At 26.5% G+C, this 26,256-nt stretch overlaps 1 protein-coding gene across 7 annotated transcripts; it reads left to right on the top strand.

The window, feature by feature from the left end:
• The first annotated feature begins 1,237 nt into the window (after positions 1 to 1,237).
• Positions 1,238 to 26,256, top strand: LOC119600030 (TRPL translocation defect protein 14). Of its 7 annotated transcripts, XR_005231108.1 has the most exons (13): positions 1,238 to 2,008; positions 5,557 to 5,624; positions 6,747 to 6,784; positions 6,889 to 6,926; positions 8,446 to 8,577; positions 16,002 to 16,130; positions 16,197 to 16,333; positions 21,364 to 21,384; positions 21,569 to 21,782; positions 21,845 to 22,175; positions 22,280 to 22,461; positions 25,552 to 25,643; positions 25,918 to 26,025. XR_005231108.1 is itself a non-coding variant. In XM_037950029.1 (12 exons), exons 1-12 carry the CDS (start codon positions 1,831 to 1,833, stop codon positions 25,998 to 26,000), a joined length of 1,551 nt encoding a protein of 516 aa, XP_037805957.1. In that variant the 5' UTR covers positions 1,241 to 1,830; the 3' UTR covers positions 26,001 to 26,256. The 7 variants fall into 7 exon arrangements, 4 of the variants coding, with proteins under 4 accessions (XP_037805957.1, XP_037805959.1, XP_037805960.1 ...); XM_037950029.1 differs by lacking the exon at positions 25,552 to 25,643 and having other exon boundaries at positions 1,241 to 2,008; positions 25,918 to 26,256; XR_005231109.1 differs by lacking the exon at positions 21,364 to 21,384 and having other exon boundaries at positions 1,276 to 2,008; positions 25,918 to 26,256.

Genomic DNA, 26,256 nt, shown 5'->3' on the forward strand with positions numbered 1-26,256 from the left:
GAGTTTTTACCCACTTTTGTAAAATTTATCCAGTTTTGTTGATTAATTTTTAATATGAAAGTAAGGTTACTTAAGAGGCTTTCTCGTATGTAGTGTTTATTAATGTGGTCTTTGAATTGAACTCATATCCACTAGGGTCCCTGGTGTAACTGTTATATTTTTCTATAATTCCACAACAATTTTCAGGGAATTGGGCTTTGGCCCTCACGATTTTTTCTTTAGCATTAGTAAGCCATTTTAGTAGTCCTGGTTAAAGAAAATTCTCAACCGTATGATGTCATACACACTTTTTCCATAGTTTTTAATTATTCACTGACTATTTCTGACAATTCGTTACATTTCACGTAAATATTGATTTTTTATTTAAATTATAAATGATATTTCACGGTACGGGGGGGAGTCTATTTTAAAAATTATTTAATTTTTTTATATTTGAACTTATTTTTAACAAAATCCGAATAAATCTGCAAAATAACACAATTAAGCATTTCCACGATACACTCAAAGATCGAAAGAGCAATGCTTCTATTGTACACTTTTTATGACGCGTAAAATCAGCATTATTTTTAGAAAACATTTATAATCTAAGCCTGTGTTTCACTTTGGGCAGCTGTTTGTTCACAGTTAATTCGTATTATATAAGCCTTCTAAACTTCAATAAAACATTTTAATTTTTATCAATATCTGTACTCTAACAAAGACTTTTGTAGAACTGAAATTGGTGTACACTTTCTTTTGACGCTCACAGTATAAGGCTTTAGAATGATTTTAATGATTTTTCTGAGTTCGTCATAAACGGGGTTGTCTGTATTTTTTTAGTGTTTAAAGTACAATTCTATTGATATTACCATACCTGATTCATACATTAGCACAAACAACCCTGTTTTTGTTGTTTTTGACACTTGCTTTATTAATTTTTCTTCTTATCAATAAATGCAACACTGGGTTTATTTATCAGTTTTCCGCCAAGAATTAAGGCAAGGTGGTGACATGTCGAGAACAATAAACAAGCTTAATCGATGACAAAATCAGGGGACTGCTTCAAATTTTAATATAAAATAATTGTTAAAGTATAATATTAATTAATGATTTATTAAATTGAAAATGAATTAATTTTTAATAAATACCTGAAAAGTAATATTGAAATGTAAAAACAATAATTTGACAGCTTTTTGAAAGAAACAAGTAAAAATCAGTTGGTTGGCTATTGCCACCATCTAAAAATTCCTCTTGTTTTTTTCTTTAATATTTTTAGAACCTTGCAAAAAGAATTTTATTCTTCTTTTAGAATTCGTTAAAGTAGTACATATTTTTTTTAAGTCCGGTATCGGGAAATAGTGTCGCCACCAATGTCTCGCAGTGAAAACTTTTGGATTTGTGATGAAAAATATCAGAAAACTTTAATTATAAAATGTTTTTATCACAGTTAAACAACTGACAAAAGTAAATTGCAAAATTCGTTGTCGTTCACGTAACGAAATAATGCATCTGTGAGGAGAGTGTGTTAGTGAATCTATATTTTTTTGTTATTACATGTGCTCCATGCGGTATAATATTTTTTATGGTTTTGGCAAAAAAATTTAACAAAAAAACAAAGTAAAAATTCAAATTCGTTGAAAATTTATGAAATACAAAATTTTTAAAGTTTGAGTAAAATCAAAAATACGGAAAATCAATCCTGCTTTCCTCTACGTAACATACTAACCTTAAAAACGAAAAAACTCCCTTTGGAAGTAAACAATCAATACAACAAATAGATCAGAAAAGGGACATTATCGGAATTTTAAATTTTCAACATTTTTACTACTGGTAATAATAACAATAACCACAATGGAAAAGTCTGGGGTTAATAATCAAGATTCGCGGAATGATGAAAATAACGAACAAGATAAGAGTTCAAATGCTTCCGCTGAAGGAACTCCTGTAGTGGATATACCACGTCTCAAGCTTAAGAAAGTGAATAATGATCACCATGAGAAACGAGTGTATAAAATTGTACTTACTGGAGGTATGTTCTGATATTTTTCTATTACATTTAATTTATTATTTGTTAATACTACCTTGAGAGGGTTATAGCTATTCAAAGTAAGATAAGTATGTATGTATGTCTATTTTTGATTTCTACGTAAGTTTGTACTTAAATTTTGTATTATCAACACATTCGTCGTATAGATGTTGATATGTGTTTTTTATATACAGTATTACATCGTAGTCACTTGTTCATGGTATTTTTCAATGTCAAGGTCGTTTTATTTTCTTCCCTACTTGTTACTCTTTACACCCATTGTAATGCAGCCTGTCTGTTGTCGGTTTTCTTGTTGATATACAATTTTGTGATTTTTATACTTAAAAATAATATTACAATGAATTCGTTCGCCAATCGTGGGAGATTAAAATAATTTGGTGATTCAATAAGAAGAAATGGGTTTAACTAAAATTCAAAATAGATGTACATATGTATATGCATACATTTATATGTATGTACACCTCTACATACATACATACATATATGTATAATTATATTAGCCAAATATTTGCGCGTTCTTTATAGATGCCAAAGAATACAATTTGAGAAAAAAATTATTTTCATTTATTCACATCTCAGTAATATATTATACAAACTTAGAGATGTGTATGGTAAAATACCGACATTTTCAAAATATACCTAATTAAAGAAATTTTTTGATGGCACCATGAGGTCTTTATGCTAGGGTTTGAGATTTTAACGAATATGTTAAATTGGAAAACACATTTTACTTCCCGGAATTCCGGTAATTTTTGAATAAAAAAAATATTATTTAATAATTAAAAAGTTAATAAATTAATGGGAGATTTTTTGATTTTTGTGGAAATACTAGTTTGTTTAAAAAATTACAAGGGCATCCGATTGTATTGGACCTAAGTGAAATAATGGACCGTCTTTCTACAATGGAAAACAATATACCAAATGTTGTTAAGTTATCTATAAGTCATTGCAATGGATAAATAATGCTCTATAACTCAAAACCTCTATATTAAAAATTATCTTCAACCAAAATGTAGGAAATTTATTTTTTTTTTGTAAATCTTGACCACCAATCAATCGTCTTTATTTCGTCATTACCTTATTAAATCAAATAATGAGATCAGGATTTATTTCCATTTTTTCCACGAAAAATAATTTTGTTTTAGTCTATATATTTTCATAATTGTTCCGCGCAAAGTCTAAACTTATTTATAATGATTTGATTTTACTACATATTAAACTCAAAGCACTTTTTTTTAATTTTCCGCTTAAAATTTTGTGTATTTTAAAAATAAAATTTGACAAAGAAGGCAGAAAATTATAAATCCTTAGAAAAGGGGTAGAAGTAGCATAAATTTAATAATTCCATTCAATAATTACACTGGCCAACGATCAAAAACGTTTTAAATAATTTTCAATTATCCCAGTGTTATTTGATGTGCTGATTCTGGATATGGAAATAAAAAAGTCGTATCACCCACCAATTTTCCACATTTTCATCTTTTAGTCCTGGTTTCAAAAGTTTTTACGAACCTTCATTCAATTAATCATATACAGTGGTGAAAAAATTGATAGAAGCGGTTATATTTCGTGTGAAAAATTAATTGTCATACAAAAACTAACCATTAGAATATCAGTATGAAAGTTATTCAAGTTTACTTTCATCCTTTTTTACACTTTATACTTCTTTTAACTCATTTGTATTAAATCGGAGGCCCCTCTTTAAAAATGTCCTAAATCATGAAGTAAATTACTTAAAAAATTTAAATTATCTGTAAAATTTATTTTTAATAAGATCTCTAGGCGAAAATTTTTGAATCTTTCTACAGATAAATAAAATTATGAAACAATGGAATAAATTACTCAAAAATTTTAAATTATCTTTGAAAAAAATTTTTGATATATAAGCGTTTCTTTTATCCGCCACTGTAACAACCAAACATTTAGTTTGTATAATTTCTAACTGTTATTGTTAAAATTATAATGAAACCATTTTTTATTTTTAATATTTATTTAACTACTTTTACAATATTAATTAAGAAACAACGTTAGTGTTATGCACAGAAACCCTAAACCTATCTGAAATAGTACCTTTCATTTTCCATAACAATATTAACAAATATTTAACATCTTAATGGTGTTAATGAGTGAAGTACGTAGTTGATGCTAGAATTGTGAAAAACAGCATGTGACCAGTGTAAAAATGTAAAACCATAAAATAACAATCAATCCCTTTAAAATTATATACAAATACATACATTTTAAAGTTAAATTAAAATATAAAACTAATACATATATTTGTTCATAAAAATTAAAAATAAAATTTTGGATTTAAATAGCCTAAGCGTCCTAATTTCCTCACTTTTAACTGGGTTTTTATTTGTAAGGAAATATTTGGTTAATTATTTAATTTTTATTAATTATTTTTTGCTGGGATATTAATTATTACAAAAATAGTATCCATTTTTGTAACGTCACAATATAATATTTTCTACTCTCACATTACGCAAATATTTTACTTTTTTCGACAAAGATCTCTTTGTCATTGCCTGATAGTAATTTTTATAGATATACTTATGTATTTTAAATTTTGTTTATAAACCTTTTATAAAATAAAATGTTGTTTATGAAAAAGGGGAAATAATGTGTTTCCGATTAATTTATTAAAACACATACTTTTTAAAATAATTCTTTCTCCTTGATTTTAAATGGGGATAATAATTCTATAAATATTTTAAACAAATCTTATTTCTTTTTATTTTCTTTCTCACATGTGGAACAACGAAAACTGTCAATCACTATAAGATTTATCATACCAAAACAATATTTTAAAGTTATTAACAGGAATAAATTTAACATTTAAGTGGGGTAATTTTTCTTCAAAGTATAAACATAATATGGTCGCCAGTGGTGGTGGTTCACATACCAAATAATACAATTTAATCTATTTTGATCATTTATATAAATAAATAATTCTTGTGTTAATTGTATATTAAATGTTTAATAAGCAGGAAAACCAAAATTATGCTCTAAAAATGGTTAAGCGCATTAAATATGCAGAAAAAACTAAACATATGCTTTTAAAATTTAAAAAATTATACTATAAAAATAAATATTAAAAATACAAATAAAGGCTTAATTAATCAGATAGCCAATATATAAAAACAAATTTTAAACTACAAAGTTTGACACATTTCATCCAATATTAGCCTCTAAATAAACATTTCAATTGGTGTTGTCATAGAATCGAAGATTACTAGTTAAACAAGTAACTAGTAAACGGCAAAAATGCATTGCATTTATGATACTAATGTATTTTTGCCGTTTTTAAACTTAACAAACAAAAATGTTTTTTTTTTCAAAATTTTTAAACATTTTAATAAAATTTAAATATTGGTTTCCCTTGTTATTTTATTTACTTTCAATATTAATCAATATAAGGAATATTTTTATTAATAAATAATTTTGTATTGAATATGTAGTAATAATACTATATAGTTTATTTGGTGTATTTTGATATTTAATTTATTTAATTTTTTTTTAATTTTTAGGTCCTTGTGGTGGAAAAACAACTGGACAGTCACGTTTATGCACTTTTTTTGAAAATTTAGGATGGAAGGTAAGTTAAGCAATTCACATTAGAATTTAAGAATAGCAGAAACGAAAAATATAATTTTGTTATATAGCGCAATATAAAATGTATGTATTTACATTATGCTGAATTCGCCCAAAAAGTTGTTCGATGCCGTTACTGGATTTTTTATTTGAGTCAGTCAGAGATGGGTCAAACATTATTTCTTTTAGTTCTTCAGTGAGCATTAAGTTTAGGGTAAAATTTTGTGTTACATAAAAAACCGGTCCACACATTTTCATAAGTTTGTTGACTATCATCAACCACTTAAAAATACTTTTTACCTGCATAATAAACGGCCTGTCTAAATTTTTAAAATGTGAAAATCCCATTTCAGTTTTTTTAATTCTCTCAATATTTTTTATATTTTACTTCAAGTTTATTTTTCAAAAACTATTTGCTTCTATGCTATAAAAATGGTAATAATCTATGGAATTAGTTTTAGCTTATAGTTTCTTACAAAAGATACTCTGGAAATTAAAGAAAAGAGTGAATATAATTCGCTTATTTTTTAGAGTTTTAAAATTGAATCGTATTAATTATTGTAGCGATTTAATCCGATTATTAAATTTCTAACAATGTATGTATATACATTATTATACTTTTAAATAAGTATGTCTTTACATACCTTTAGTTAGGATATAATTTTTACTTTAGTTATTAGTCAGTTCGATGTTAAGACGTTATCTAATTTTGTACATAAAGTCATATGTATGAATTTTTATGAGAACAAAATAGTTATTTTTGTAATATCTTGGAGATTTGATAAACATTTTAATTCGATGGTTATGTGTGAAAATATTGAATAAATTGTAATTAAATTCTACATTCTTTTTGAATATTTTGGTCTATTTAAACGTCTTCGAAATAATATTTATTTTCTAAAGTATGGACATCAACATTGTTTTTTAAATACAAATTTGTAAGTAGCTATGGCCTTATACATAAAATAATGAATGTAATTAAAGATGTCTTTTGTAAAAAAAGCGCAGAAAGTTTTTACTTTTTGTAAAAATTGTCTCTTTGAATTGTCAGATAATAATGCTACTAGATTTTAAATATTTCATGGACTTTTAATAATTTTATTAAATAATATTTTTAATTTTTTAGGTATTTCGTGTGCCCGAAACTGCAACGGTTCTTCTCAGGTAAATATGCTGATAATATATTTCTTTTGCTTACACAACCAAAAAATAGTTTTCATATACAAATTTACTACTGTTATCATTCTATTCTTGTTCTTTTTATTTAGTGGAGGAGTTAAATTTTCAGATCTAACAGAGAAAGAAGGTAATTTTTTATTATTGTATTTTAATACGAACAAACAAATTTTGTAAGCAAAGACATGCAAAGCAGAAATACACAATTTTATATTTATTACTGCTTAAAAGTTAAATATATAATTTAGACCGCAATTCTAACATTAATTTTATTTCTTTTCGTGTAATGTTAATGTGAACAAAAACTTTATATGTATGTATTTGGAAAATGGTAACAAGTTATACAAAAAGTATTTGACATTAATTAAAAATGTAGGAAATAATTTGTATTCTTTATTTGATAATTTGTCCAAAAAATATATATACTATCGTTTTTGCGTGTCTCTAAATAATTACACTTATCAGTAAATATCAGTGATGGTCAATCCAACTCTACACAGCACTCAATTCAATAAAATTTTGAAATGACAATGTAAAGTTCCGTAAATTTAAAAAAAGTAAAATAAAAGAGTACACATTAAATATTTTATTCGAATTACGGTTCATAAATTTGGATCATGAGTGTGTCTCAATGTCCTTCAAATTTTAACAAAACCAGTTCAGTGATTTTGTTGCAATTAGCTATAATATAAAACTACAGCGCCACCAAGATAGATATATAGATAGATAGATAGATAGATAGATAGATAGATAGATAGATAGATAGATAGATAGATAGATAGATAGATAGATAGATAGATAGATAGATAGATAGATAGATAGATAAATAAATAGATATATAGATATATACTCCTCTCTAAATATATGCAGCCTGTTCTGTTAAAAAATGTTTCCCAAAATATTTTTGATCTAGGGGTGACTATTCTTAACCGTCTTGATTAACAATTCTTGATTTATAAATAGCAAGACATTTATAAAATTTAAAAGTACAGACAATTGAAGTGCTGAAATTTAAGATATTTTGAAACTTTTTTGAATGGAAAATAATAGTTCTCATAACCGAAACTGCAAATTATGATCTTTGATATTTTATAGAATACGAGTAGTGAATTAGATTCGATCGTAATACGTTGTTATGAATGAATTCAATTATCTTATTATGGCGCTTTTGGTGTCAAAAGTGTAAATATGTTTGTATACTAAAGAATGATTTGGCACTTTAAGCAAATTGTATGACATTCACTCATATGTACACGCGATCTATTGTTTTTAAAAGAAAATTAATCGTTCTTTTTTTAAGAAAATATAAAGCAAACCTAAGATTTAGTTATTTCGAATGACGAAAATATGTATGTCTGTATATTACGCACACATATGATCATACAGTACATATCAAAATATTTTTGTTTGATAATAAAAGACTCAAGTGTTAGTGCGTACTTTTTCTTTTTTGCATTAGCATTAAAACAAAACAAAAGAAAAAAGTAAATAAATTTCTTGTCACATGTTTTGTATATAAACAAATATATACATATGTACGTAGGTACATTAAATTTGTCTAATATTGCACATACAAATATTTTTATTGTTATTATTTTTTGTGTTTATTTTAAACTTAATGGTAAATACTTTTATGTATGTGTATTCAGCACCTCCAACACCAACCACATTTAAGTATAAAAATCTTCCCTTTGCCGCTCCGGAACATAGTCTTATCGATTTGACCGCATCCTGTCCACGTTGCTTGGCGAATGCTGCCTCTAAGCCCAATGGCAGCGAAGGTGAGTGTGTGTATACGCTCTCTTTTTTCAAGAATGACCTTTTTAATTGACATGCATTGTTTTTCTAAAATTATTCAATTACATAATAAAAATGTTTTTGAATTCCAACATTTCAATTCCATTTTGCATAATTGGGTTTTTTTTTTGTCCAAAGTCTCAGCTCATCTAATAACACCATCATGTGTCATTGCTTAAAATAGCTTCAGATTAAAATAATCCAAATACTAAATTTCTGTTCAAATTTTAAATGGTGTAAAAATCATACATACATATATACATACCTAACATTTATTTTTATGAATTTTTTTGTAATGTTTAATGTTGCTTCTGCTTATAAATTTTTAAAAATTGACAATATGTAGGAAGTTCTATTTTAATATCTATTGGTGACAATTCATATGTACCGTATTATGTAATATATCTTCTGTATTATTGGAGTTAAGAAGTAAACATGTTTTTAAATATGCTATAAATAAAACATACATACATATATTTAAATGAAACTGCTCATATAGAGTGTATACATAAATTAAAAAATACAAAAACAAATACATAGATGTCTTCAATATCTTAAGTTAGTTTTATTATTATATTTCTAGTTAAATGTAATCCTATTAAGATCGGATTTCGGATTTAAACACCAGTAAATAATTAGATTAGTTAATCAAGGAATAAATTTAATCTAATGTTAATCCTTTTTGCTATTTTTGGGTACTACCTAAAACTGTGCAGTATTGCCATGTGCAACAAGAGAAATTGTTACTATTTGCTATCAAAACTGTCTATATTTTGCAGTAATGAAATTAAAACCAATATATTTTCGGTGACTTTTAATACCTAACTAATTATAATTAGTAAGGGATTAAAAGTCACCGAAAATATCGTGGGCGCTTAGCGTGTTATTCGAGGTCAAATGTTACATAAATCAGTTTTTGCGAATATCTTCCTTAACGCATTTTAATTTAATTACAATTTCTATAGAGAATTAAAAAGAATTAATTCCCCACTGTTGGGTTAATGTCGCTACACTGGCTAATTGTAGATTTTAAGAATTCCAAGGAGTTCTTGTTTCCACAATTCACGCCTTTAATCCAGTCTGCACCATTGAAGGATACATCCTCCGAACTACTCTCGAAGATAACGATTTCATCAATCTGCCTATTCAATCGATTGCCAAAAATCGGTACTGATCCTCCATCTGTATCATGCAGCCTGGCTGGTTGACTTCCTCACCTTCTTGCTGGACGAAGAGGGTTAATCATCCCCAGATCTGGCTCTCTTAATTGCCTCCTTACGGGGATCCTTAGGAGCGCCAGCCGGGATGGACCAGACCTCTTCGGGATGCTTGGTGACTTTGACACCACTGGCTTGGAGAATCGGTATCTCCTTGCAGAGATCAGTGGGAGAGCGGGCCGGAAGTTTACCAGTTATCTTTACCTTACCTTGTGTTTTGGTCACCAACCTAGGGTTTTTGGGTGGTAGACCTTTAACCTCCGCAGCTCGCTCCGAAGACATTGGTTGCCTGCAGGTTGATGCTGCGATCGATCCATCACTCTTATGAGTGTTAGCCGGGTTGATGGCAGCATCCACCTGTTGTCTCCAGGGAGTGGACCAACCCCTAGCGTCACCAACAAGGCCGTATATTTTTTCGAATTTAGCGAAACTGTGTCGGTGCCTTCTGAGAAGGAGCGTCTCTTACACTTTTTAAAACTATATTATAAAAAAAATTGGTGGCCACAATCCACATATTTAGAGTAATATTCAAACCAAATTTTATTAAAATCCGAATTTATCTTTAAATGTTTTGCAACAATTTTTGAATTTTAAAAAGAATGAAAACACAGTTGTTTGTCTATAAGTATTAGAGCAAGTTGAAGCCGTAGTCTGATTTCAGTAAAATTTAGTGGAAATATTTTTCTGACTTTGCAGATTATGTTCTCAAATTTTTTCAAATTATGTATATTCATAATTATGACCTGTGACCCCATCGAAAATTTCGGACGGACATTCCACTAGGAGCTAGATAGTGCTGTTATGAGGGATGTAATAGAAATGAATTATGTATTTTTAGCTAATATTAGAAAGAAGTTAAAAATATTAAGATTTGAAAATATCATTGCCATGAAAAAATAATGTACTATAGCTCGAAAAGAACTAATGATACTCAAAAAATTTTTTATCCAAGATATTCGCCAGAACCCTGTTTTTGTAACATTTGACCTCCAATATCTCGCTTAGCGCACGCGATATTTTCGGTGACTTTTAATCCCTTACTAATCATGCTAGGATGAGCTATGTGCCAATTTTAACAAGATATTAGTCCTCTTTTGGAAAAATCATGCGTGTTTAGAGGATTCAAATAAAATGGGAGTGGCTGATGTTTTTTTTTTTTTTTCGGAAAAAATTTAGGGTTTTCAATTTTTACATAGAATTATTTAATGTAAATAATTGAAATTTTAAAGTTTTGAAGGACTTATGGTTTCGCTATATTAAATAATTATATTAAAATTGAATGAAAATATTTTTAGTGGGGGTAGCCAAGTTATATGGCAATACATTGCAGGTATTGAAAAACGAGAAATCAAAGAAAAAAACTGCGTTACAAAAAAAAGAAAAGCAAACAAAGCTATAACTTTTTGTGGCTTCTCCTGTGAAATTTATTGGAAAGGACTTGTCACGTTTGCGAACTAAGCTAATCATATTTTAAATTTCAATATAGGAAGGTATTTTTGGCATTAAAATACCTATAATAAGTGTTAAATAAATTGTGAAAATATTGGATTTTAGAAATGCTTTAAGCTATGTAGTTACATGTGTATGTATATATTTATTTATTTATTAAAATATACTTTATAAATAAATTTATAAAATATACTAAAGAAAGCCCGCAGGGTAACTAGACCATATTGCGCGCAAAATATGAAAAATTAAAAGTTAGATAAAAAAAAATAAAACTATTATGTACATATGTATATACATATGCATTTTTAATTTCTTATAGCATTAATATCAAAGACAATAGATTTTTATTTCATAGACAGACTTTGACTGAAAATATCTTGTAAACTAAATATTGGAGGATTACAAAATTATAGACTTTTAAAGGCCATATTCCTACTAATAATTGGGTGAAAAAACAGCGGATTTTTTGTTTCTTCTAAAGAAATTTAGTTTTTTTCTTTACCCATAATAAAATAATGATTTTTTATGCATCACTTGAATAAGGAATTGTTATACTATTTGAAAGAAACTAGACGGAATAATTCTCTTATTATTCTCTTGTACGATGCAGCAATCGTTTTTTCATCTTAAATACAAATTCGATAGTGTCATATGGAACCCCACACCAAAACACCGTCTTCTCTGGCATACTGACGTTAAAAAAACATTTCTTCTTCCTTACTAAGTCTTGGATATAAAAGTTATAACCATCAGATTCATCGATATTTAGCTTTTTGCCCCAGAAAAACTACTTTGATCAACTTATTCTACCAAGTCATTGTATTCGTTGCATATTGGAGGCCCTGAGCTCTAAGATTCTAATTCAGTAGAGGTTTCTTTTGCAGGTTTCGACGAAATGTAAATGGACATGACTTTAACATACGACAAACTATGAAAACACTTGCATTTACTCCGCTTTCTTTGCAAATTTTCTCCTAGGACATGCAATTCTCTACACATTGTTGCGTTTTTGTACATCGTTTCATATTTTACTATAGTTTTAAATCTTCCTAAAGTAACTCTATACAATTGGCTATTTCCTTTTTAGTTATTTCTGATATTTAGGCGGCATTTAGTCCACGATTTAAAAAGCATTCTTTCTCCTTTTCGGCAGTTTTAAGAGCTTTCTCTTGTCCCATTTTTTGAAATTTAAAATACTGCTGTTTATTATTTATGACACTATAACATTCATCGATGTGAATTACCAGATTCCGCCTAGTTTCTTTAAAATAAAAATAATCCTTATTTTATTATAGGTAAAGAGAAAAAAATTATTTTTTATAGAAGGAACAAAATAATCTGCTCAGTTTTTTTCACCCAGTTAATAGTAAAAATATGGATTTTTGTAGTCCTCCAACATTTAGTTTAAATTAAATTCCTTAGTTAAGTGATTCGCAGTGTATATCCTCTTTGTTAGATAAAATATTTTTTTTTTTGTAAAATTGCGTCATATGTATATATTTAATTGGTGTAATGGCTTGTCAAGTAAACTAATTGAATTAAAAGCGACATAGTCATCCAAAGAAAAAATTCAATAAATTGATTTTGTACAGCAAAATATATTTCTACATAACAAACGTTTTTATGCATTATTACATTTTTTCGTATTTAGAGGAAGTCGTTTATAGAGGAAGACAATAATATTTTAAATTAAAAACTGAATTGTTCTTTTGGTAGTCTCAACAAATCAGTGGTCATATTATATAAGTATTATTTTTGAAAATATGTTGTCCCTTCCACATTTTCTCATACTACTATTAAGCTTTAGTTAAAGAACAATTTCAACGATTTTATAATAACATTATGATTTTTGTTATAATTAAATTTTGTTAATCGTTAAACACGTTTAAATCAAAATATATTCCACATTATACAAACAAATAAATGTCTTTCATTATCTGCTCGCATTATAAAGCAATAATCACGCTAAAGCAATAATCATGCATAATTCACATCCGTGCATATAATTCTACAGATCACGAAATTTTTGTGTATCGCACTAATCTCTGCAGACTACTTAAATATTTCTTTATTATATTATTTCTCTCTTGGTTCTTCCCCACTTGATTATTTTTTAATATCAAATAAAATTGTTTACATTGGCGTTTCCTATCAAAGGTATGCTTGTCCAAGTGTATTCTTTTTAAAAACATAAATTTTTGGTCCTTTAAGATTACTCTTTATTATATATTTTCACTAGTTTCCACTTTTTAATAAGTTTTAGACTTCTTAGGTTATTTTTATTTAATCATTTCTTACCAAATGGATTTAAAAACATTGTGCTGATTGTTTCATCTGAAAATAAATAATGGTTTCAAGTTCATTGGAGTTATCAGTGTAGACATGTCTTTACAAATTGACATCAAAGAAGTGGCTAAAATGAAGTGTGTAATTAATATGTATGGCGTTAAAGTCAAACCCCCGTATTCGTAAAGACAAAAATCGTTTATTTTATGTTTATTACGTACATTTTACCTATAGTAAACCATCAACAACTTTATTTAGCATTTATGAATATGCCACGAAATAGTTGATAGTATTTTTATGTTGGAACTCATAAACGGCATACAATAGGCTTATCATTTGCGCAATTGTTTATTACAAAATATTTGCGAACACAATCGTTTTCACGTGACTGCAAATAAATCGAATTTTTATTTATTTATTTTTTGTTTGTTCAATGTATGACGATATGTTTCAGAAAATCAATTGGAGAAATTCTCTTCAAATGTATGTATGTGTACGTACGAGTCTTTGTTTATTATAAATAAATTTACTACACTGCAGTGTAGTACAGTGTACTGTACAACAATATATTTCACACTTGAACCAAAGCATTTAAATAGGAACATACGAAATTTATTTGGTAAATAAATTTTATAATCCTTTATTGTTTTTAAAGGATTTTCTTACTAAATTTATTAGTTGTGACTCTATAATAATATGGATATCAGAGGAAAGAGTACAATTCTTATTATACGCTACTTTTCATTTTATTACTTTAAGAAATTAAAATAAATACAAATTATATATTTTATTTCAGCTTATCCCAATTCTGTAAAACATTTGTGGGAATAGTTAGATGGCAGGGTAAAACGAGGGCTGTAACAGACACTGTTCAAAGACGGTAAATTCTTTGACAGAAGGACTGGAAGAAGTTATAAAACAATAAGGATTCGGAAGTAGCCAAAATCTTATAATTTTTACTGAAGTGTATCAATAATTTTGTTCAACCCAAATAAATAATAATTATTATTAAATTAATTTAGTGCAAACTTTAATGAGCAACATTTATTATTCAAATGTTCTTCAAATTATGATATTTTTATTATTTTTCCATTTCAGGGAAAACATTAATATTTTCCGGGATTTCCCGATAACTTGTTTATGATAACCAAACACTAGTCGCATTATAAAATTTGTTATTTAATTTTTTTAACTAAAAATATTTATTTTCCCAAAATTATTTTTTATCCCAAGTTTTTTTGAAAATGTTATTAAAATAGATTGTTATTATCGTTTTATATATGATTTAAACAAATTGGTTTGCATCGCATTTCTCTTGTAGCCATTTATGACACAGCTCGCAAATTTTAATGAAGTCCTAATAGGACCTAATATATCATTATTTTCAAAAGAAAGCCTTGTTTTTTCACTATTCGATCTCAATTTTTTATAAATTATGGTCCAAAATTAATCTATTGGATTAAGGGCGGTGCTCTGAGCAGGTCATTCTAATTTTTCTACAAGATATTAAGTTCTCGAAGTCCATTTCTCATCTCCAGTAGAGTTCCCAAATAGGAGAGTGTAAATAGGATTTTAATTGCAATTTCTTTATTCCAAAAACCCATAGTCGGTTATAAATTTCTACTTATGAATAGTTTACATAATTAATAAATTCTTAATATTAAAAATTAGTATTTAAATAATAGTATAGTAATAAATTAAAATAAAAAATTGTTAAACTACAATATAAAATTTTACATAGCCAAAACTTATTTTTCATCAATTCCGTTTTTAATTTAAAGTTATAACTTTTAAAGTTTAGTGCAAAAAACCAAGTAACAAAAAAAAAAAAAAATAATCACAACCAGTTCCACTTTGAGTAACTTTGTATTTGAAAATGGTGCAGATTTTACTGATGGATCTCTCACACGGAGACTGCAGTTTATATGGGACATAGCAGCATTAAACAATTATACAAACTCTTGAACGAATGCAAATCTTATCGACTAACATAGTGCCAGACTTCAAAAAGCCGTGGTATTAGAGCACTGTAAAATACAGGATAATAAAATCACATATCAATTGCCAAGCAGTGCTCATATCAGGACTATATTAATAGGAACTATGTACATTATATGTGCATAGTTATCAAAAACATTCATAAATATTATCCGTCCGTATTTCTGTAATAAATAATAAAATGACAAACTGGAAATGTCAATGCTGAAATCTTACTACAAACGGATTGTAATTTATGCAATCATTTATAAAATTATTGGGTCAAAACTTATGTTAATTTTTATTTTATTTCTGCACAATATACCAATACTTTTGAAATTTGCTGAGCTTTCGTCTGTATGATATTGTTATTTTTGTTTTGTTTTGTTAATTTGCTTGCAAAAGTTTATTTGTAATTTCGGGATTTAACTAAACACATAATAAGTAACATATTGGATATTTCTTATTTTTACTTACAGCATATAAGTTTCAAGAAAATCTTATCCGTACCATGATTCAAATCGAGAACACCTATTTCGAGTTGGGAAAATCAAGTACACGTAACTGTTTGATTATCTGTGATCGAGGTGTTATGGATGCTAGTGCTTGTATGTTGTGCAAAAAATAATACAATTTTACTCATTACTTATGTTATTTTTATTACTCTTTTTAAGACATTTCAAAAGAGAAATGGGAGAAAATGATGGCTTCAAACAATTGGAATCCTATTGAAATGCGTGATAATCGTTATAATCAAATATTGCATTTGGTATCAGCTGCTAATGGTGCAGAAGAATTCTACTCAACTGAGGTATGTTTAATATTATTAAGTACATTTTTTATGTGCATATACCTCTTCTTCAATATTCCAAGTGAAAGAAACTTGATCGAATGATTGTCACAATCGTCGTTGCATTATGATTGATACATAGTATGTATTACATACATACATACACACATACATACACACATACATACATACATACATACTACATACATACATACATACATACATACATACATACATACATACATACATACATACATACATACATACATACATACATACATACATACATATATACATACATACATACATACATACATACATACATACATACATACATACATACATACATACATACATACATACATACATACATACATACATACATACATACATACATACATACATACATACATACATACATACATACATACATACATACATACTTACATACATACATACTGCCAAACAATATGGAAGAATTTGATGATCAATATCTTAAATAGAAATGCATTTCTGGAAATTAAATAGACTTTGCTTTAACCCTTTCCGTGGTTTTGTCGAATATATTCGACATTACAATAGACTCTGTTTTTAAGCATTTTTTGGGTATAATATTTAACTTTAGTTTTAATTTTTTTCTTTTAGATGAAAATGAAGACTTTATTATATTTATAATTGAGATTTTGAAAGATCTTCCGTATTTTAAAAGTATTTAAAAATCAGATTTTAAGAAATTGTCACTTTATGACTACTTTTTAAAAAGTGCTTTTTAACAACGTTTAAAAACCAGCTTCATTTAATGGCCAAAAAAATTGTATTATAGGAGATCGGACTATGCAGATTTAAATTGTATTGTATTGAAAGAAGTTTAAGAAGACATTTAAAAAAAAAATCATAAAAAATATTGGTGGTACTTTTTGGAGACTGTTTTTCGAATGTCGAATATATTCGACATTTAACTTTGACCTTGTATAACTCACTAGGGAAAACTCAAATTTTTCCCGGATTCAGCATACTCAAATTATCTTAAATATAAGTTTTCAAGTTTTTTTCTAGACATAAATTATTTTTGACCCTGAAAGGGTTAATTTTTCGCATTAAAGTTGGTTCTATCAGCATTTTATTGAGTATATGGAATCTGACAGCTGAATCGAGGAGCTCAATTTCAAAACATCTTAAAAAACATGTATATAAAATAAAATAAATTGGTAAAAGTACTAAAATCACCTATAAAACTGTTTTTTGAAATTATTTAGATTCGAAAAAGTTTTGGGACCATTAATAGATATCGAAAACTTACAGATTTTCAGGGCAAATTTTGGCCAATTTAGCACTACTTAACAATTCGAACCCTTTAGAATGAGTAAAAATGGAATTAAACATCAAGGTATTTCGATGAAATCTTAAAAATATGCTAAAATAAGTCAAATTTAATACAAAAAGTCCAATTATCATCGAAAATTCATGACAAATCATAACGCAATAGAGGGTTTAGAATTTGGGATTAATACCATTATAGAAACGATATATTCTATTATATAAAAATTAAAAATAAATATAAAAACCAAAACATTTGAAATAGTTTTCGTTTGATTATATTTTTTAGAAGTCTAGTAAGCCTTTGTTATCAAAAAAGAATAAAAAAATTTTGTTTGTAGGATTTTATACCATATAAAAAATTTTTTCTATATCGATATTAATTTTCAATGCTAAGTCCTCTACGATATTTTGATTTGTCAAGCATTTTCGATACTAATTCGACTTTTTTGTATTAAATTGAAATTATTTTAGCACATTTTAAACTTTTTATCAAAATACCTTTATATTCAAGTGCATTTTTATTCGTTCTAAAGTGTTTGAATTGTTAAATAGTCCAAAATTGTCTGTGAAAATCGGTAAGTTTTCGATAACTATAAATGGGGCTAAAACTTTTTCGACTCTAAATCACTTCAAAAAATTGTTTTATAGGTGATTCTAATACTTTTACCAATTTATTTTATTTTTTATTCATGTTATTTAAGATATTTTGAAAGTGAGGCCCTCGATTCTGCTGTCAGGTTCCATATATTCACAAAATTGCTGATAAAACCAACTTAAATGTGAAAAATCTAAACAAAAAGTCTATTTAATTTTCAGAAATACATTTCTATTTAAAATTTTTCAAAAGAAATAATATTTTATAAATATTTTGTTACATACCCAATGCCAAAGTATAATAAGTAGTCCGACTCTTTGACAGCAGTACCTAACTCTAAGCATGTGTTAGTGAAAAAGTACCTAACTCTAAATTTGTATTAGTAACAAAAATGTATATGTATTAGAGCATTTAAAATTTTCACCAGACATACAGAGTTTTATAAAAATTCATAAAATTTTATTTGTTTGAATTTTCAATACAAAAAATGTAACTCTGCTTCTAAATTAAAATTCTACCACAACAAAAAATAAATGTCAATAATAAATAACATTTTCAGTTTGCTCAAAATAAACGGAATTTTAAAGAAAAAATTTCGTAAAAGTATTTTAAAAAATTTTACTTTTTATGTGGACAGGTGAGATTTCGCGTAGAACCAGCTATTTATTCGAAAATGTAAGTAGAGATTTGAAGTATTTTGACACAATAATATTTCTCACCAAGGTGTTGAATTCACACAGCACCCGTAAATGTGGAGGTGGAATATCGTGTACGTGAGAGTCGGACTACTTGTTATACTTTGCCCAATGCATTATAATAACTTGTTTCTTCTATTTTTTCCAACGCTTATTTGAGTTAAATTTAAATAAAAATTTTCCGAGTCCAAAAAACTACAATACCTGAGTAACGGAAGAACGTATATATAAATAGTATTCATTTGAGATATTGATCATCAAATTCTACTATATAGTTTGGCAGAAAATAGGTTTTCCACTGAAAAATTTTCTTGTTTCTATTTTTTTGCCGGCACTGTACATACACTGAAAATAATCCATGCTTAACTTTACGAAAAAAAATTCGTAACTATTTTTTTCGTAATATATACGAAAATTTCGTGTATAATACGAAATATTGTTTAATCAACTCAACCCCTTTTCTAATTTTACGAAAGTACGAAAACCTGCCGTAATATCTTTTTTCGTATATATTAAGAAACTTTGTTTTCTTTTACAAAAATAATTTCGTTAAGGCATGTAATATTTAACGAAAGTAACGAATTTTTTTCGTATCAAGATTATTTAGTAATATACAAGAATTATTTTTCATTTCACAAAAAATTATTTTGTTACGATTTTTTTTGTTATTTTCGTAATTTTAAGGGAGTTAAATTAAACGTAATTTTTAATTTATAGTTGCCTAATTTCCTGTAAAATTTTTAAAAAATTTGTTTTTTTTTAATTCGCAATCTTTTTCTAAAAAAAAAAATTATTTTGCATTTTACTAAAATATTTCGTACAATTTCGTATATATTACGAAAGAATTTCGTGGTGCGAAACCACGAAGCATTTCGTACAATGTACAACATTTTTCGTGTATATTAGGCATGGATTATTTTCAGTGTACATACATATGTATGTATGTATATATGTATGACACCAATGTTAAAAAGTTTCAGCATAAATATTATGAACTGCTTTCATTGACTAATGTTAATAATATTTAAGGTATTTTTAGACTACAATACTGAGTATTAATACTTGCCAAAAATGTTTGTATCATAATACAATTTACTAGTCTAAATATAATTTGTAATTTGATTTTCAAAAATATTACTGATTTTTTTGGCATACGGTCGGTATTCATAAATTTTTTAAAACAATTCAAAAACTTTTTATTTTCAAACGTATTCGGTATGTATTTTATAAATACAATAAAAAACAAACAAAAAGTGTAAAATACATTAAAAATAAGAACGAAAAGTGCATAAATAATTGAAAATTGGATAAAAAATATTACAAATATTATAGTGTAAACATAAAATGTATTTTTCGGATTGATGTTTTGAAAATGCGAATTATTTTCATAATATTTTTAATTTGAAGTGTGTTAATACTCAGTATTGTAGTCTGAAAATACCTTTAAGAATAAATTCTTAAATGTTATGAATTTTTTCATATTTATTTTTTCAAACAAACTTATAATATTTCAAATTTAATTTTTCTTTTTGTTAAAAATATTTGAAATTTTCATTGAAAAATTTGTTTATTTCTTTATAATTTTTAGATTATTTGGCGGGATTTTATGGAAATTAGATGTTTAACTATTTTTCTGCCTTTAGATTTTGTTTTTCAACATTTCAATTTCTGTTTTTAATTATACAAAATTCGCTAATAAACAATTATTATTTACTGAATATGGAAACAATTTAGTAGATAATGGAATTTTTTTAATTTTTTTTTTTTTTTAATATTGTAGAAAAAAAGTAAAGAGTCAAAAAAATTCCATCATGTTCAAATTCATACATTTTATGAACTTTTAATGTTCTGAATGAAAATGGTTTGGAAAAAAAGTCATGTTCGATTTATAATATTTATTACCAAATTCATTCCAGATACGAATTATTTTTTTTCTGTGTATAAAAATTACGTTTAAAATGTTATTATTTATTAAAAAATTTATTAAATTGTTTATTTATTTATTTATTTATTTAAATCATATATCTTACAAAATAAATGTATAAAATATATTTACAAGGCGCAAGGGTAACCATATGACCGTATGCGTTAACAAAATTAAAAAAGAATTCAAGAGAAAAAAATTGAAAAAATAATTCTGTGAATTATATTGATCCCTTTTAAGAAACATAACATACAATTTCTAAATACTACATTCAATTTTTATTCATTATCGTTGATTGTCTTTACAAGCATTAATTACTTTTTAAATTTCATATGAAAGAAACACAAAAACTGAAAAATTTTACGAAAACAATGTAAAATTCATAATAAACATTGTTAGCATAGTATATTGCATTCTAAATTAAATTACCAATTTAATTATATATATTCTAAGCTGTCATAAGAAATATTATCATGTAAAATTCTGATAACATTAAACTTTTATTATTTTTTTAAAGAGATTGAAAAAATATTTTGAGGTAATAATGAAATGTATTTCTTCTTGTAATTAGAATTTTAGCAATTATTGCTACAGACATTCTATATTCAAAATATCAATGCATATTCATTTGTTTATTTTTGCTTAACGTTTTGATATTGATTTTAGTGTTAGTTTTAGTGTTATGTGTTTCAATAATATTATAATTATTATTTTTATTTTAGGAACATGCTTGTCGTTCCGAAGGCGTTGGTTTGGCTCGTGAACTTGATTATAAGTCTGCCGCTGCTTGGGTGGGTCATCCTTACTTTGATGTTATAGATAATTCTACAAATTTCGAAACGAAAATGAATCGAATGATTGAGTCTGTATGCCAAAAACTTGGTATTGATATTGGTGATCGTTTGCTGGCAACCTCAAGAAAACTTAAATTTCTGGGTATAATAAGTTTTTATCACTTAATCTCTACTCTTATTAAATTGATACTTTTTACTTTGTAGTTGCCTCATTGCCTCCGGACTCGGAATTTCCACCTTTCCAAGATTTCGAGGTCGAACATCATTATTTACAATCATCTGGACCCAAAGTCCAAGCACGCCTGCGTAAACGTGGCCAAAATAATCATTACAGTTATATTCACACTATTCGTCGGCCCAATGTGCACGGCCAGTCTCGTATCGAAGTAAAAACTCAATTAACTCAACGTGACTATATAAATCTTTTGGCTCAGCGTGATGATGCTCATTTTACCATTTATAAGAAACGAAGATGCTTTTTAGTTAATAATCAATATTTTCAGTTGGATATATATAAAGAACCAACTCACCCCAGGTAAACATGAACAAAATTCGAATATGAAATGCAAAAAAGATATTTGCATTTTATGTTACAATATTTATTACTTACAAACACAATAAAATTGAATTGATTTTTAGGTGCAAAGGTTTGATACTTTTGGAAACGTATTCTTCATTATCTGGAGAGGCTTTAATGAATTGTTTGCCAAAGTTCTTAAATATAGTCAAAGAGGTTACCGGCGATGCCGACTACTCTATGTTTAATTTGTCATTGAAGGAAGATTGGAGTATAACAAAAAAATTTTGCCATTCATTGTATGGTAAGGAAAAATGCAATCATTTTAATCAGTGCCAGTGATTTGAGGGAACATTTTCAGTTGTCTAAACTAAACGATAAACTATAAAAAACAAAATTTACAAAGCACATACCAAAAAATATAGTTTTAAAGGATAAAGTCACACGTCATACTTAAAATACTGTAGTTATTAGTGTGTTATGTTAAGATTTTAAAAAAGGTATTGATTGTCATTACAAATTTGTTTTATGCATTCTTTAAATATATGTATATAAGTAATAGAAAGAAGTTTTGAAAGGAGGGGCATGAGGGACGAATAAATTATAACATATTTTTCAGAGCCAAACAAATATTTGAAAGTCCTTTTGAAATACTAGTTAATATTGAGTTTTAAAAAGTGAACTAACTTGAGGTTCGGTAATATTCTATAACTTCACGAATTAGTTTTATATACAAAAAACTATACAAAAAACAAACCACATTTCGATAGTAACATACGTGCTGCAATTTTAGATATTTACAATCAAAATAACTTAGCAGCTCCTCTGTTCTTATCCAGAAATAATTTGAAGAGAAATGCTTCAAATTAAGATTAAGATCAAATTAAGAAATTAATTCAAGAACTCATTTAAAAAATCTAAATTTGTCTTTTACAATAATGATTATATATAAATAAATTCATACAAATAGTATAAAATGATAAATAGTATAAATTCAGAAAAAGTATTTTCTACGTTATTAGGGGACGTCATTTCCCGTATTTGATATTTTCATGAACCACTGCCAGTAACAATTCTTCAACTGGTAATTTCATAGAATTATATATTACAGTATTAAAACATTTTATAAACAATATTTTAAAAACTAATAATAAAAAGTTCATATTCAAATTAATATTATTTAATTTTAAAATAAAGTAATTAAATATACATATGCCAAAAAACGACAGCAACCTAACACACATATATATACAGTTAATCTCAAAAATAAGTATACAGAAATACTGACAATTGGTTTTATTTAAAAAAGGATATTATTTTTTCAAAAATCAAAAAAGTAACACATTTATTTATTAAAAACAATTATGATAATTATTATTCACTACTTTTTTCCGGGTTATTTTGGTTACTTGAGTTCTCATTTAAGGTGTAGTTAAATAGGTGCAAAATTTACGTCACAAAAGTAAGTATACAGATAATTTCAATATGTATTTGGCTTAATGATATTTACAAAATTCATGAAAATTTTACCTGTTTGAATGTAATTATTTTATAATAAAATATTCTGTACACTATAACATGGAAAAAATTCACTTTTAGTTCCGAAAAATTGAAATTTTTGGTAATTGACTTGAATATTATTTATAGGAGCATTTTTTCCTATTTAAGAACATCTGGCTATTTAAACCCCCTAAATACTACCAATAATCGTCAAATGGTGACCATGTCAATAACTTACACTACATATCGGTTCTGAAATTGATTATTGTCCAAAATAGTAAGATTTTTATATTAAATCAGGCTCAAGTGGTGGTATGAATACGAATTGAACAATTTTGAAAACGGACACATCTTAATTTGTTGCTATAACAAATAAAATGTCCGATCCATAAAACATGGTTATTGTATCGAGTATATCAAGATATGATTGGTAGCATTATTGTATGCTTTGGAAATCGGAGTATTTGGAAAACCTGTTTAAATATAAGGAAATATATAGAATTATCCAAATTTTAAAGTTTATGTTGTAAGTCTTAAGAAATCCGAGTTAAATTTCGGTTTTTTAAGAACGTACTGTGTTCAAAATGGCTAAATCCATGCATATAACATTAATTTCGAAATAACAACTCTTTTCAAAAGTTAAAAATTCTATTTCCAATGCATCATTTGGAGGGTTCAATGACCACCAGATCCAAAATCCGGGGTCTAAAGTGGAAAAAAATCGTAGAAATGAGAAAAAACTGTTCTACTAATTAATTCCGGAGCCAATCGGCCCAAATTTTAAGATTTCGGAACTAAAAGTAGATTTTTTCCAAGTTTTTGTGTAAAAAATATTTTATTAAAAAGTAATTATATTAATACAAGTAAAATTTTCATAAATTTTGATAATATCATTAAACCAAATATATTCTGAAATGATCTGTATACTTACTTTTGTGACGTAAATTTTGCACCTTTTTAACTTCAGCTTAAATGAGAACTCAAAGAACCAAAATATGAAGAAAAAAAGTAGTGAATAATAATTATCATAATTGTTTTTAATAAATAAATGTGTTACTTTTTTGTTTTTTGAAAAAATAATATCTTTTTTTAAATAAAACCAATCGTCAGTATTTCTGTATACTTATTTTTGTGATTAACTGTACATATATAGATACATCAAAACCGAAGAAATACACCTAAGCATCCAGCGGACCTGTGGTTCGTTTCTTTAACCAGTGTTTCTGGTGGGAATATAAATATAATTTTTGGCAAAATTAGAGCCTACAAAATTACAATTTGATTAGTATTTTTGCATTTCACATTTCTTTACACATATTTTTAAAATATAACGGTTTAACTCTTTTTAATCTACTTCGGCAATATTATTAATATTTATTTACTTAATTTATCAAATTAAGATAATTTTTAAAAGCATTTATTAATCTTAAATTGATCTATATTCTCAATATCTGGTTATTTATTATCATCACAGCATATCTGTACCATAAATCATAAGCAGAAATTGATTTAATGGTATTAATACTAGTAAAATGAAATAAGTGCTGAAAATCCGTGAAAGAATCCTATCTTCGATTGAAATAATATAAATTTTAAAAGGCTTAGTAACCCTCACAATTTGACCAAATAAAACTCCAATTATTTTATAAACATTTCGAAAATACACGCTTGATATACAAAAAAGGTACGAAATGTCGAACCGAGAATTGATTCCGTACGAAATTACACAAAAATAGTTTAATAAAATGAAGTCTAGCTTTCTTTCGTCCAACTGGCCCCATATTTTACATTAGTTAATTAAATTTTAACGGAAAGTGCATATATGTTAAACTCAATTTATAAAACAATAATAAAATTAATTTTAAATTATAATATTTAACAAATTTTGACACAGATAATAATACAATATAAATAAATCCTCGGGAAATACTAAATAGTCATTGATGAACAATTGCCGTTGATACATAACTGATAGATAAAATGCAGGTAACTGAGAGTTTTATTTAATATTAAATAGTTAGAAATATTCATATGTATGTGATTAGCTGCATATAAAAATTTGTTTCTTGCTCTAGCTTGTGAAAACTTTTAATTATACTGATTAAATTTAAAATAATAATAAATGTGTGCTATTTAAACGCGATATTAATATCTGTGCTATAAAATGTAAACAAACTAAAATCATTGCCATATATTTTCAAAATTTATAGATTATATTTCTTGCTATTATTATGATTATTTTTCTATGTTTTTATTATAGAGGAATGTTCCGGCTACAAAGCAAAACAAGCAAATGGAGTTTCGAATAAACAATTGGTTCTGAATGGTCATGCCAAGGGTTAGTTTAAATTTACCTAAAACTAAAACTTTAAAAACTTTCTATTTTATAAGACTTTTCAATGAACTTGACATGAACCAAGTTTAAGGCGTACGTACATTATTAGTATATTCTCAGTTTTAACATTGTGGTTTTGCAAATTGAATTATTTTTGGTTCATGTCAATATTTACTTACTACTTTCTACAAAAATATACATATACATATATGAATAATAATGATGATAATAAATTGGACTAGTTTAGAAATCTCTCTTTTTGAA

This window comes from Lucilia sericata, unplaced genomic scaffold, assembly GCF_015586225.1.
Source record: "Lucilia sericata isolate MDLA Ls3-8-SP2 unplaced genomic scaffold, ASM1558622v1 Contig000101F_arrow, whole genome shotgun sequence".
NCBI classification, from domain to species: Eukaryota; Metazoa; Arthropoda; class Insecta; order Diptera; family Calliphoridae; genus Lucilia; species Lucilia sericata.